The 12,850-nt window shown below is 48.4% G+C and overlaps 1 protein-coding gene across 2 annotated transcripts in view; it reads right to left on the bottom strand.

Annotated features, from left to right (window-relative positions):
* The window catches only part of CYB5B (cytochrome b5 type B), a 37,360-nt gene extending 28,823 nt beyond the window's left edge, over positions 1-8,537 (bottom strand). The window contains exon 1 of one of the 2 annotated variants that reach the window (XM_048870679.2): positions 8,251-8,537. In XM_048870679.2, coding sequence (XP_048726636.2) covers positions 8,251-8,406 — 156 coding nt within the window. In that variant the 5' untranslated portion in view covers positions 8,407-8,537. The remainder of the gene's footprint in view (positions 1-8,250) is intronic. The other variant, XM_048870680.2, reaches the window with a different exon arrangement.
* Positions 8,538-12,850: the final 4,313 nt, after the last annotated feature.

Here is a 12,850-nt window from a genome sequence, read left to right as displayed (position 1 = left end):
GGGGTCCGCGGTTTTGCTACCCTTACTTCTGCGCTGCCTTAAGAGCTGGGTGGCCGGAGAGTTGGAGCTGGTGGCTGGGCGCCCAGCTCTGCAGGCAGCAGCACAGAAGTAGGGGTGGCAATACCATCCCAGGCCAGCCTGCTGCTGGCGGTGGCTCTGCCTTCAGAGCTGGGCGCCCGGCCACCAGCCACCGCGCTCCAGCTGCCCAGCTCTGAAGGCAGCACCGCAACCAGCAGCAGGGCAGAAGTAAGGGTAGCAGAACCGCAATGCCACTCCCCTCCCCTTAACTCCTTTTTGGGTCAGGACCCCTACAATTACAATGCTGTGAAATTTCAGATTTAAATATCTGAAATCGTGAAATTTACGATGTTTAAAACACTATGAGCATGAAATTGACCAAAATGGATGATGAATTTGGTAGGGCCCTATCCATGAGGCACTGCAAAACCTTCCCAATAAATCCTGCGGTAGATGGTGGTGAATTGCACAGTGGGATAGCTACCCATGACGCACTCCACCGACACAAGAAGCATAGTGTGGAGATGCAACAGTGGTTTAATTACAGTGGTGGCTGTATGTCACGAACCGTAACTTAAGTCAGCCTAACTCTGTAGTGTGGACAAGGCCTTACTCTTTCTGTCTGGGTCATACATGTTACAGGCACTGTCATCCATGGTGGACCCATATACACACAGGTTCTGGCTACACTAGATAACTTATAGCAGTGCACTGTAAGCTCTTTAACGTAGCTGCTCTAAGCCAGCCCCCGCAAACAGCGGTAATTACGTTGGCCGGAGAAGCTCTCCTGCTGACATAGCACTTTCCACACTGGTGCTTATATCAGTGTAATTGGTCACTCAGTGGGGTGGTTTATGCACACCCCACAGCAACAAATTATGCTAACATAAGTTGTGGTGTAGACATCCATAGGTACTCATAATAAAGCGGTTCTTCATGATACAACTTCACAATATCAACCAGAATTCATGTAGAGAGCCCCAACTCACCACTCTTCAGTTCCTGATCTGTAAAATACAAACACCACCACTGCCTACCTCAGAAGGGGGCTGTGAGGAGAAATCCAGTAAAGATTTCAAGCCCCCCCACTACGATGTTTATGAGTACCTTAAATAGAAATACAAGGAGTTTTGGGAGGGGATGAGTTAAGTGCCCCAAACGGTAGTGTGCACGTGGTGGAGAAAGGGGCATGCAGCACAGGGCGACTTACACTTCACAGCACTAATCAAAAGGTATATTTACCCCTGCTCCTGACAGGCCATTTCAGCACATAATTGGAACGTTAACCCTCTGCAGTTTACCTGTAATATTTAAACCACAGACATAGTTTTCATAGCTCATACAGTTGCAGCACAGAGACACCACTGTAACCTGCATTCTGGGGCTTATTTTGTTTCAAATGGTAAGTGAATTACCCTTTTGATATTTGGGAGATATTTACGGAAATGGTTCTACTTCAGCTGAAACACATCAGGCATACCCCCCACTGCAGCCCAGCCAGCTCTGGAAGAGAAACAGATACCAACTCACTATAGGTTTTACATGCAACTTGAGGAGCTGCCTTTGTACATCTCCCTCATTCTGTCCACGTTCTTATGACCTGATGGACTTTTGCCATGTGGTAAGTCCAATGTCTTAGAACTTCTATTATGTAACCAGCAACATAACATGATAAAGTTTAAAATAATCCATATTGCAACGGACACACTTTAGACAGACTGACCAGCACCTGACCCACTGTGTCTGGTTTGCAGGAACCTGAGTGGCCTCTCAGAGATTATGCAATAGCCCTGCAATAGCACTTCAATGAGCTCAGCAATTCTGTACAAATAACATGTGGCCAAGGGCTAGACCAGGCAGCAATTAGCAATTCCCCAACCATTACAGAGGATTGAGGGGGAACATTTCATGCTGAATCCCTGACATCTGCAGTTACAGCAATTCAGGCCTTGTTTACACTGGCAAATTTCTGCCAGCAAAGCAGCTTTCTGCGTTGTAACTCTTGAGGTATACACACTGCCAAGCCACTGCGTAGTTCCAGCGCTATAAAAAAAGCCACCCCGACAAGAGGATACAGCCTTCTGTGCCGGGGCTACAGTGCCGTGGTCCCAGTGTAGATACCCTGGTCAATTGCAGCACTGCGACTGGCCTCTGGGAGGTGTCCCACAATGCCTGTTCTAGCCTCTCTGGTCATCAGTTTGAACTCTACTGCCCTGCCCTCAGGTGACCATCCATCAGCCCCACCCCTTAAATTCCTTGGGAATTTTGAAAGTTTGCTCAGTGACGCGTGCAGTGGTCTCAGCGCATCTTTCCAGGTAACCATGGCTGCTCCACGCACCAGACAATCTCCAGCTTGGAGCAATGCCGAGCCGCTGGACCTCATCAGCATTTGGAGAGGAGGAGGTCCAGTCCCAGCTGCGCGCCAGCCATAGGAATTATGACAACTACGGACAGATTTCACAATGCATGACAGAAAGGGGCCATGACTGGGACACACTGCAGTGCAGGATCAAAGTGAAGGAGCTGCGGAATACCTACCACAAGGCGCGGGAGGCAAACTGCCGCTACGGTGCTGTGCCCACGAGCGGCCAGTTCTACAAAGAGCTGGACGCAATACTCGGTGGTGACCCTACCTCCACTGCAAAGGCCACTGTGGATACTTCGGTAGCTCACATGCCAGTCAACAGTGGACTGAGCCAGGAGGAGGAAATCTTGGATGGGGAAGAGGACCCAGAGGCAGAAGACGACTTGGAGGTCAGAGATGCATGCAGTCAGGAGCTCTTCTCTACCCCAGAGGAGGTTAGCCAATCACAGCTGTTGGAACCTGGTGAAGCGCAAACAGGAGGGCCCTAGTAAGTGGCTTTGATTTTGGGAATCACTGAAGCGAGATGTTGGGGGCAGGAGGGTTGCAGAAAGCAGGCTTGTGTCTGTATGATGCATGTACCACCACATGCCTAGTCTGAGCGGTGCAACAGGGTATCGACTGACTCCGTCACTTCACAGGAATCTGCCTCAGAGATCTCCAGGAAACTCTCATGGAGATATTGGGCAATCTGTTGCCGTAGGTTCTTTGGCAGAGCTGCTTTGTTTCTTGCCCCATTAAGGGTAACTTTCCCGTGCCACTTTGCCGTCACGGGGGGGGCAGGGAAGAGGATCATTGCTGCACACAGGCAAGCCACATAAGGGACAGGGCAGAAGCTGCAGTCTTGGAGAAGACCCTCCCTTGATTCCCTGCTCACCCTCAGCAGCGAGATAGCTTCCATAATGATCACATCCTGTGGAAAATGTGGGGACAGTAAATGGTTATAAGGCCCCCACCTACAGTGCTGGCTCTCCCCAAGAGCCATGTGCCCAGTGTAAAGTACGGTCCTGGAACACCGATTTCCCCTGCGGTTCCTCATCATTTTCAGGGTCTTGTGGCTCATGTGTACTTGCCTGGTGTCAGCCAATTAGTGACAGGTATGTGAATAGTGGCTGTGTTTTAAATCAGAGGTCTGCGTGTTGCAAACAATACGGCTTCTGTAAAATGTTGCATTTTGGCTTCACAGATATGACCTTGGGAGCCCAGCCTTCGTCTTTGTTATCACCGGCTGAATGGCTGCGCAGAATTAGAAAGTGGCCATGAAGAACTAAAGAGGACTTTCTGCATGATGTCATGATGCACTCCGAAAAACAAGAATTGAAGGAGTGGCGGGACAGCGAGAAGAGGGATCAAAAGGAGAACACGGCGTGCCAGAACAGTGCGGGATTCATTCCTGCAGACTGAAGAGGCAGAGCGCGCAGTACACAAATCATTGAAAGATGGCGCCAAATCCGGACGAAAGCACAGAGATTGTTGGGATGTGAAGCAATGCATCATGGGGCATTGGGAAAGGACCCAGGATGCCCCACAACTCCCTCCGCCTTCCCACAACTCTTAGCAACAGAAGAGGAAGAGATGCTCGGTGGGATAGCTGCTAAGAGTGCACCGCTCCAAATACCACTGCAAGTGTCACAAGTGTGAACATTCTATTGTACAGGCAGCTGACGGTGTGAACACACAACAGTGGTTTCCCTTCAGCATTCTCTGAGCGGCGCTGTAACTCTGCTAGTTTAGACATACCCTCAGAGATCTCATGCAGAACAGTTTATCAGACACTGGGCTTGTTTAAAAAGAACAGGAGGACTTGTGGCACCTTAGAGACTAACAAATTTATTTGAGCATAAGCTTTCGTGGGCTATCAAATAAATTTGTTAGTCGCTAAGGTGCCACAAGTACTCCTGTTCTTTTTGCGGATACAGACTAACACGGCTGCTACTCTGAAACCTGGGCTTGTTTAAAATCCATTAAAGTGCCTGGGTCTGACACTCTCCAGGAACTGTATTGACTACATAGGGCTAATGAGGATTAATCTTGCTTTCGTCTGTAAAATAAGGTTTGATTTACACTTAAAAATGTAACTGGTATAACTATGTTGGTAAGGTGTATGATTTTTTTGCCTACATAGTTATCGCACTAAAAGCTGTAGTGTAGATGCAAGCCTAGCCTACATTAGAACAGATTTGCTGGTATGGCTATACAGGTATAGCTATATCAGCAAATCCCCCAGTACAAACAGGGGAAAAAGTGCTTTTGCCAGTACAACTTAGGGTACTCTTGTGATCAGTACCTATAAATACACAACAGACAGTGGCTCGGCAGGTTACATTTCAGACACTGCAGCATGCAGATGCAGAGCTGAATGCAATACTAGAATATAAATGGCACATCTAGATAGGCAGAGGATCTGGGAGCCAAGACCCCTTTATAGTCCTGCAGAGAAAGGCTGTGTCCACATTAGAAGTGCTTTACCGACACAGGATTACTGCTATGCCATACTGGTGAAGCACTCCTAGCATGGATGCAGCTAAACTGTCAAAGTTGTGCTTTGTACCAGTATAACAAGATCACTCTCTGTGAGCAACAAACTATACCAGTAAAAGCCCAGTTTTGCTAGTATAACTTTCTCTACCCTAGCAGCTTCTGCTAGCACAGCTCTATTGGTCAGGGATGAGACCTCTTCACACTCCTGACTGACATAGCTACTTCGTCAGAAGTCTGTACTGTAGACCTCACCAAAGACAAGAAAAGATTTCAGTTCCATTTCACTATGAAAGCTGCAAATAATGCAAAACTGACTCAAGCAAAGAAGGGACAGCCTAAGCCAATGCAGTGTGAAAGACCCCAAGGGGCACGGAGGCTGCCTGCCTTTTACAAGAGTCTTCCAACAAGATGACCATGACTGTTATCATTATCACAAATTCCAAAGGAATGCAGCCTCCTTGCAGAGCAAGCACTACCCAGATCAATCTCTAGCTAGGTCTTTAAGACAGTCTTGCTGGATGTTCAGTCTATGATCATCACTGCCAACCTCACTGCATCACCATAGCTTTTGGCATGTAGGCCATCATTGACCATGTAGCAACATTCCTTCATAAGTGTGCTCAAAATTCACTGGTCTTCTGGCCTAATAATATGTCCATACCAAGGAAGATGCCAAACCAAAATCTGTGCTGATGGAGGTGGTTGGTGGGTTCGGCTACAAATATCTTCATTGCAGATCTTAGTCGGGCGTTTAATATGGATCTGCTGACAAAGACAACAAGAATCAAAGACATCAATCTGGTGCTCTTCAACCTTCCTCAGAGCTCTCATTTCCACTTCCATACAACTGAATTGGTATAACCATAGTCCTGTAGATCCACAGCTTCATAGTGAGCTTGATGTTCCAATGTCACCATGGAGGCTAAAGGGCTTGGAACATGGCAATGACATGGTGATTGCTGACTTGCTTTTTCATCACCTGAGGATTCACAAGCAGACCCCAGTACACTCCACATGGTTTCACTAGGACTCATTAACAGTCGAAGGTGGTCAACCATAGGTGCTGGGCGTGCTGCAGCACCCCCAGGCTTGAAGTAGTTTCCACTATATACAGGGTTTGCAGTTTGGTTCAATGCCTCTCAGCACCCACACTAGGAAAACTGTTCCAGCACCTCTGCAGTCAACAGTCATTGATGTACGAATTGGCAGAGATGCTGAACTGGGCACTGACAATCTGCTTCTGCTTAGAAAAATACACCTCTGACTTTGACATCAGCCAGATAATAGGCTGAAAATAGTCCCATCAACCAAAAGCTCTTATTAGAACCCAACTAACAGACAGCTTCCTGTTCCAAACTGCTCAAGGCTGTTTAAGTGTTAAGAGACCAAAGTTCCACTTTCTCAGTCATCTGATGAGGAATGGCATTGTTTCAAGTCATCAGTGCTGACTGATGCAAGGTTGGCTCAAGGGCCTAAGCCCTTCAAACATCAACCATGAATCAGTGAGGAGACACTCACGGCAACTGGAGCTAAGAAAGAAGTGAGGCTACAATTTGAATCTTCTAAGATACATTTGTTGAAAGAAAAGCAAAGGCTGAATGAAGGAGTTTGACTTCGGGACATCGTCAAGTCATTGTGTAAGATAAAGAATCCTACTCTAAACTGGCTGCCTGAGCTGCCCAGCAGGCACAATCTCCACAGTCTTTACTCAGCTTTGTAGTATCTGGGGGGGAAGGTAGCACTATCTTGTCCAGTGTACAATAAAAATGAATCTTGTCTTACTTTGTAAATCCTGGAAAGCTTCACACACACACACACAAAGCCGTGGCCTCCAATATCTCAGATGCTGCAAGATGGAAAGACCCAAAAAGTCTGATGAGTTATCATTCTGTCCTCTATCACATAGCCTGTAGATTCCACTAGATTTGTTTTTTAGTCATCATGTCCTGGAGATCAAAAATCCTGCTCATATTCTTAATAATGTTATGACCACATAGCAGGTGTATGTAAATGGACATTTTCAGCTAGTGGTAAACCCAAGCCAAGTTTACACAGAGTACAAACAGTCCTGAAAAGGAAGATGGTGCTTTTTTCAGTGAAGTGCTTCTGTTTTAGCATTGGTTCAGAACGAGGTGATAGGTGCATTGCTATGTAGAAGCCAGAAGCTCGGGAGGGTGGTGCTGGCATGGCAGCTGAGGTTTTATTTTGAGGTGGGACAAAAACACAGCTGACAATTTATTGCCATTTTTTGTTCTGCTCAGTTACTGGCTCCAAACACTGTTAGGAGCAACCTATAACTTAAAACTTTTCAAGAATCCAAGTCAATAGCAACATGAGTGACCACATAGCACTGCTCACCCCAGAGAATGCAGGAGAACTGCAGACTATACACAGGGATAACTCCCTTCCCAGGCAGAGAGATACACCCACTTCTTGGAAGTGAATAATGTGACAGATACTCACCTGTTGAATCACCAGCATCGTTTCCTTTAAAACCTGGATTCTGCTTGGAGATTGGTCTTCAAAATATTGACCTACCCTGTATATTATTATTATATTACTGACACTACTTAGTATATTATTTGCAGTGTTGTTGTAGCCATGTTGGTCCCAAGGTATTAGAGAGACAAGGTGGGTGAGGTGATATCTTTTACTGAACCCACTTCTGTTGCTGAGAGGAACAAGCTTTCCACAGACCTGAGGAAGAGCTCTGTGTAGCTTGGAAGCTTGTCTCTTTCACCGACAAAAGTTGGTCCAGTAAAAGATATTACCTCACACACCTTGTCTCACAACTTGGTATAAAATCTTTTACTAATTCATTTAGCCAACGGGAACCAAGATAGAAATGCAAATCCAAGCCTTTAATTTACTTTTTTCATCTCACGAGGGGAGCAGAGATGCCAACGAGAACTCCTTGGTTCAATTATTTGTTTGGAAAAGAAAAACTGAAACAATTCGAAACTACCACATCATGTGCTACCGCTATCCCCCTTCCCACCTCAATCCACTTGCTGCATCTGCTTTAAATCAGACTGGCGGCCGCATGGGGCAGGGATGCGTCCGTCTACACAGGCTGCGTGCCTCACAAACAAGAGTCCCGAGCCCGACGGCTTCCTCAGGACGCCGCTGCCCTACGAACACCGAACGGTGAAGAACAAAGCCCCGCTGCGGGACAACCATCGTCAGCGTCTCCCCATCTCCGCCGGGCAAGGGAGTGTCGCTCCCGCCACAGGGGTGCCCAGCAGGGCGGTGCTCACCCCTGGGGACATAAATACCAGCGCCTCCCCCGGTCCCTCCCCAGCCCGCCCGCCCCTGAGCGGGCAGGGCCCGCCCGCCCCGCCTCTCGAGGCCGGCTGAGGGTGTCCCCGGGCCGGCCCCGCGGGCCTCACCTCGCCCAGGAAGCGGCCGACGTCGTACACGCGCCCGTGGATCACCAGCCAGGCCTCGCGGCTCGAGTTGCGCTTCGCCACCTCCGCCAGGGTGAAGACGGGGCCGCCCTCGGGCGCCGCGCCGGCCCCAGCTGCGCCGAGCTGCTCGCTCCCCATCCCGGCTCCCGGCTCCTTTACCGAACGGCAAACTAGCTAGGCCCCGCGCGGCCGCCGTACCTAGGCCACACCCCCTCCGGGCCCTAGAGACCACTGGGCTTTTCCGCGTCCCAAGCCGGTCCCCCCCCGCTATCGACCAATGGCGAAGAAGGGAGCGGCCGGCCGCTCGTAGGCCGTTGTGGTTCGACTCCTAACAGCCAATCAGAGGTGCCCTCACGCCCCACCGCAGCCAATGAGAGGGCGAGATTCCACCGACCCGCCCAAGCAGGAGGCGGTAGACAAAGAGCCGCGTCCCGCCTCCTCCGGGCTGCTGAGGAGGAGCGCCGAGACGGGTCGGGTCTGGTCACGTGGCGTGAGGCGGGCCTTATGCCACGTGCGCGCGGCCCGGGGTCTCTGCTTGCTCCGGGGGGGGGGCGCGCGTGCCTGGTTACCCGGGTTACCCGCGCGGCCCCGCGGACCGCCGGAGCCAGGGCCAGGGCCGGGGCCCGGCCGCCTTTGCCTTGCTCCGCCGTGGGCCTGAGCCTGGTCACGAGCCGCGCTGGGTCGGAGTGCCCCGTCCGGAGCCGGCCTGGCGAGTAACAAAGAAGGCGGCAGCGACGCTGGCCTCCTCCGCGAGTGGCGGCCCCGGCGCAGGGCTGACCCCCTGGCGGAGTCTCGCAGCGGCCAGCCTGGGAAGCAGGACCCCCCAGCGCGCCGGGGGCGGGCTGCGCGCGGCCTCTCTCCTTTCCACCCCCTCCGAAGGCGGGGTAGCAGACCCCCTCTTGCCTCGCAAGCCTTTGAAATGGCCCAGGGCTTCACCACCCGTGAGGAATTCCTAGCAGTTCCCAACATAAAATGGCCCCGCGCCCAGCTGCGGACCGGCGTGCGGAGCTCCCCGGGCCCTTCCCCCGGGCAGGTAGCCCAGCCCTGTGATCGAGCCACGGCCCTTCCAGTGCTGCTCCGCTCCAGCACGCTGAAGCCACAGCGCTTAGCTTGGAAGTAAGGGACATCTCTGGGCCTGAAGTTTTTGCCCCGCGTTTCTAATGGAGTTTTTCTTGTACGTGTACGTCACATATTTAAATATAATCCGCTGTATTTACTGGTCAACAGTGGGCTACAAACTTCAATCTCATTGCTGAGGGAAGAATGCTGCATAACTCAAAAGAGGTGTTACGAAAACTGTCCGTTGTTACAAACAGAGAGCGAAAGAATGACCCTACTAACTCCAGACTATTTACTACAGCTGGGGTTTTCCGAGGAGACCAATGGAATTAAACACCCAAACCCTATTTAAATGCAGTGGGAGCTGGGCGTCTTCCTCCCTTACACTTTCTTCAGAATCCCAGCCTACGTGTCTAACAAATTTTCCAGGTTTCTTTCCGGTCAGAAAGGAGTATTTTTGTTATTGAAGATAAGAAAATTGCCCCATTGGTGCCTGCCAACCGTAACTTAAATCTAATTGTACTGCTGTTTTCCATAGCCCAGCTAGCTGTAGCTGTGAGCTAAGAGCTGAAGTATAGGTTGGTATTCAGTTACACTGGTTTATCTTTGCCTCCTTTTACTGGTGCTGTCTAAGGAAATTAATCAGGACCAAGAAGCAATCAAAGAATTAGTAAGGTAAGAGATGTTTTAGAATAGCAGCTGTCTTAGTCTGTATTCGCAAAAAGAAAAGGAGTACTTGTGGCACCTTAGAGACTAACCAATTTATTTGAGCATAAGCTTTCGTGAGCTACAGCTCACTTCATTTGAGCTTATGCACAAATAAATTGGTTAGTCTCTAAGGTGCCACAGGTACTCCTTTTCTTTTTGCAACATTCATAAACCAGTCAGAGAACACTTCAATCTCTCTGGTCACTCGATTTCTGACCTAAAAGTGGCTATTCTTCAACAAAAAGACTTCAGAAACAGACTCCGAGAGACTGCTGAATTGGAATTAATTTGCAAATTGGATACAATTAACTTAGGCTTGAATAGAGACTGGGAGTGGTTGAGTCATTACACAAAGTAAAACTATGTCCCCTTGTTTATTCCCCACACACACTGTTCCTCAGATATTCTTGTTAACTGCTGGAAATGGCCCACCTTGATTATCACTACAAAGGTTTTCTCACCCCCTCCCCCCACTCTCCTGCTGGTAATAGCTTATCTTAAGTAATCACTCTCCTTACAGTAAAAAGAAAAGGAGTACTTGTGGCACCTTAGAGACTAACCAATTTATTTGAGCATGGACAAAAGCTCATGCTCAAATAAATTGGTTAGTCTCTAAGGTGCCACAAGTACTCCTTTTCTTTTTGCGAAGATAGACTAACACGGCTGTTACTCTGAAACCTCTCCTTACAGTGTGCATGGTAAACACCCATTTTTTCATGATCTATGTGTATATAAATCTCCTCACTGTATTTTCCACTGAATGCATCCGATGAAGTGAGCTGTAGCTCACGAGAACTTATGCTCAAATAAATTTGTTAGTGTCTAAGGTGGCACAAGTACTCCTTTTCTTTTTGCAAATACAGACTAACACGGCTGTTACTCTGAAACCTGTCTTTATGAATGTTATAATTCTTGACATCTGATTTGTGCCCATTTATTCTTTTATGTAGAGACTGTCAAGTTTGACCAATGTACATGGCAAAGGGGCATTGCTGACACATGATGGCATATATCACATTGGTAGATGTGCAGGTGAACGAGCCTCTGATAGTGTGGCTGATGTGATTAGGCCCTATGATGATGTCCCCTGAATAGATATGTGGACACAGTTGGCAACGGGCTTTGTTGCAAGGATAGGTTCCTGGGTTAGTGTTTCTGTTGTGTGGTTGCTGGTGAGTATTTGCTTCAGGTTGCTTCAGTGTTCACTTCCTGGACACTACAGTGCTAATAAGCGACGGTCACATAAACATCACCCTATACTGGAAACCTATTGACCGCTATTCGTACCTACATACCTCCAGCTTTCACCCAGACCACACCACACGATCTATTGTCTACAGCAAAGCTCTTCGATACAACCGCATTTGCTCGAACCCCTCAGACAGAGACAAACACCGACAAGATCTCTATCAAGCATTCTTACAACTACAATACCCACCTGCTGAAGTGAAGAAACAGATTGACAGAGCCAGAAGAGTACCCAGAAGTCACCTACTACAGGACAGGCCCAACAAAGAAAATAACAGAATGCCACTAGCCGTCACCTTCAGCCCCCAACTAAAACCTCTCCAATGCATCATCAAGGATCTACAACCTATCCTGAAGGACGACCCATTGCTCTCACAAATCTTAGGAAACAGGCCAGTTCTTGCCTACAGACAACCCCCCAACCTGAAGCAAATACTCACCGGCAACCACACAACAGAAACACTGACCCAGGAACCTATCCTTGCAACAAAGCCCGTTGCCAACTCTGTTAATGATAAACACCCATTTTTTCATGTTCTGTGTGTATATAAATCTCCCCACTGTATTTTCCACTGAATGCATCCAATGAAGTGAGCTGTAGCTCACGAAAGCTTATGCTCAAATAAATTGGTTAGTCTCTAAGGTGCCACAAGTCCTCCTGTTTAAGGAAAGAGAGCCATTGTGTGAGATGCACCAGTTGCGATAGGAGTAGGAAAAAACATTCAGCCAAAGAAACATCTCGTTCATATTGACTTCAGACCAATTTTGTGCTCTTACAGTGTATCGTCTATCCCTCTACTCCTCCAGAAACAGGGAGTTATATATTAAACTCATTTATACCACTCATCAGAATGGCACATTCTTACTGTCCTTTGATATCCGCTGGGGTGGATAAATGTTTTCCTCATGCAAGCTGCATTGCACAGGACGTGATATTTTTCACAGCCCTGAGGTATTCAGCTAGGTTGATCTAATGTTTAGGCCTAGACAAGTGCTCAGGTTCTACACTGTATCTGTCCAAAGGAAGCTGCTCTCCTTTATTAATGCATCAGATTTCCTTGTGCCTGACAATTACTATATAGACCTTTATCATAATTCTTATTCTATGCTCTGCTGGCACAAACTACTAAGGGCTGTTCTACACGACAAAATTAGGTCAGCTTAACTATATCACTCAGGGCCGTGAAAAATTTCACACTCTGTGCAATGTATTTAAACTGACCTAGCCCCTGGTGTAGATGCCACTAGGTGTACGGAATAATTCCTAGTCACCGCCCCGTGGAGAGGTCAATGGAAGAACCCTTTCCATCACTGTGGTAAGTGCCTGCACTACAGGGGCACATTTTGTCCAGAGCTGCTTTGTGGAGACATGTATGTGAGCTCCTGTGTTGTAGTGCAGAGTCCTGGGGAGCAAGCAAGTTACAACTCTATCTTGTCTTCATTTATATACAGAACGAAAACTGTGTTATCGCTTGCAGCCTCTCTAGTCCCCTCTCTCATCATCCTCTCCTGTCCCGTGCAACAAACATCCACCTTTTCCCCTTTCAAACACTTCAGACGTACTCTT

Source organism: Caretta caretta, chromosome 12, assembly GCF_965140235.1.
Source record: "Caretta caretta isolate rCarCar2 chromosome 12, rCarCar1.hap1, whole genome shotgun sequence".
Taxonomy (NCBI): domain Eukaryota; kingdom Metazoa; phylum Chordata; order Testudines; family Cheloniidae; genus Caretta; species Caretta caretta.
Note: the sequence above shows the minus strand (reverse complement) of the source record. Positions and strands in the feature narration are given on the sequence as shown.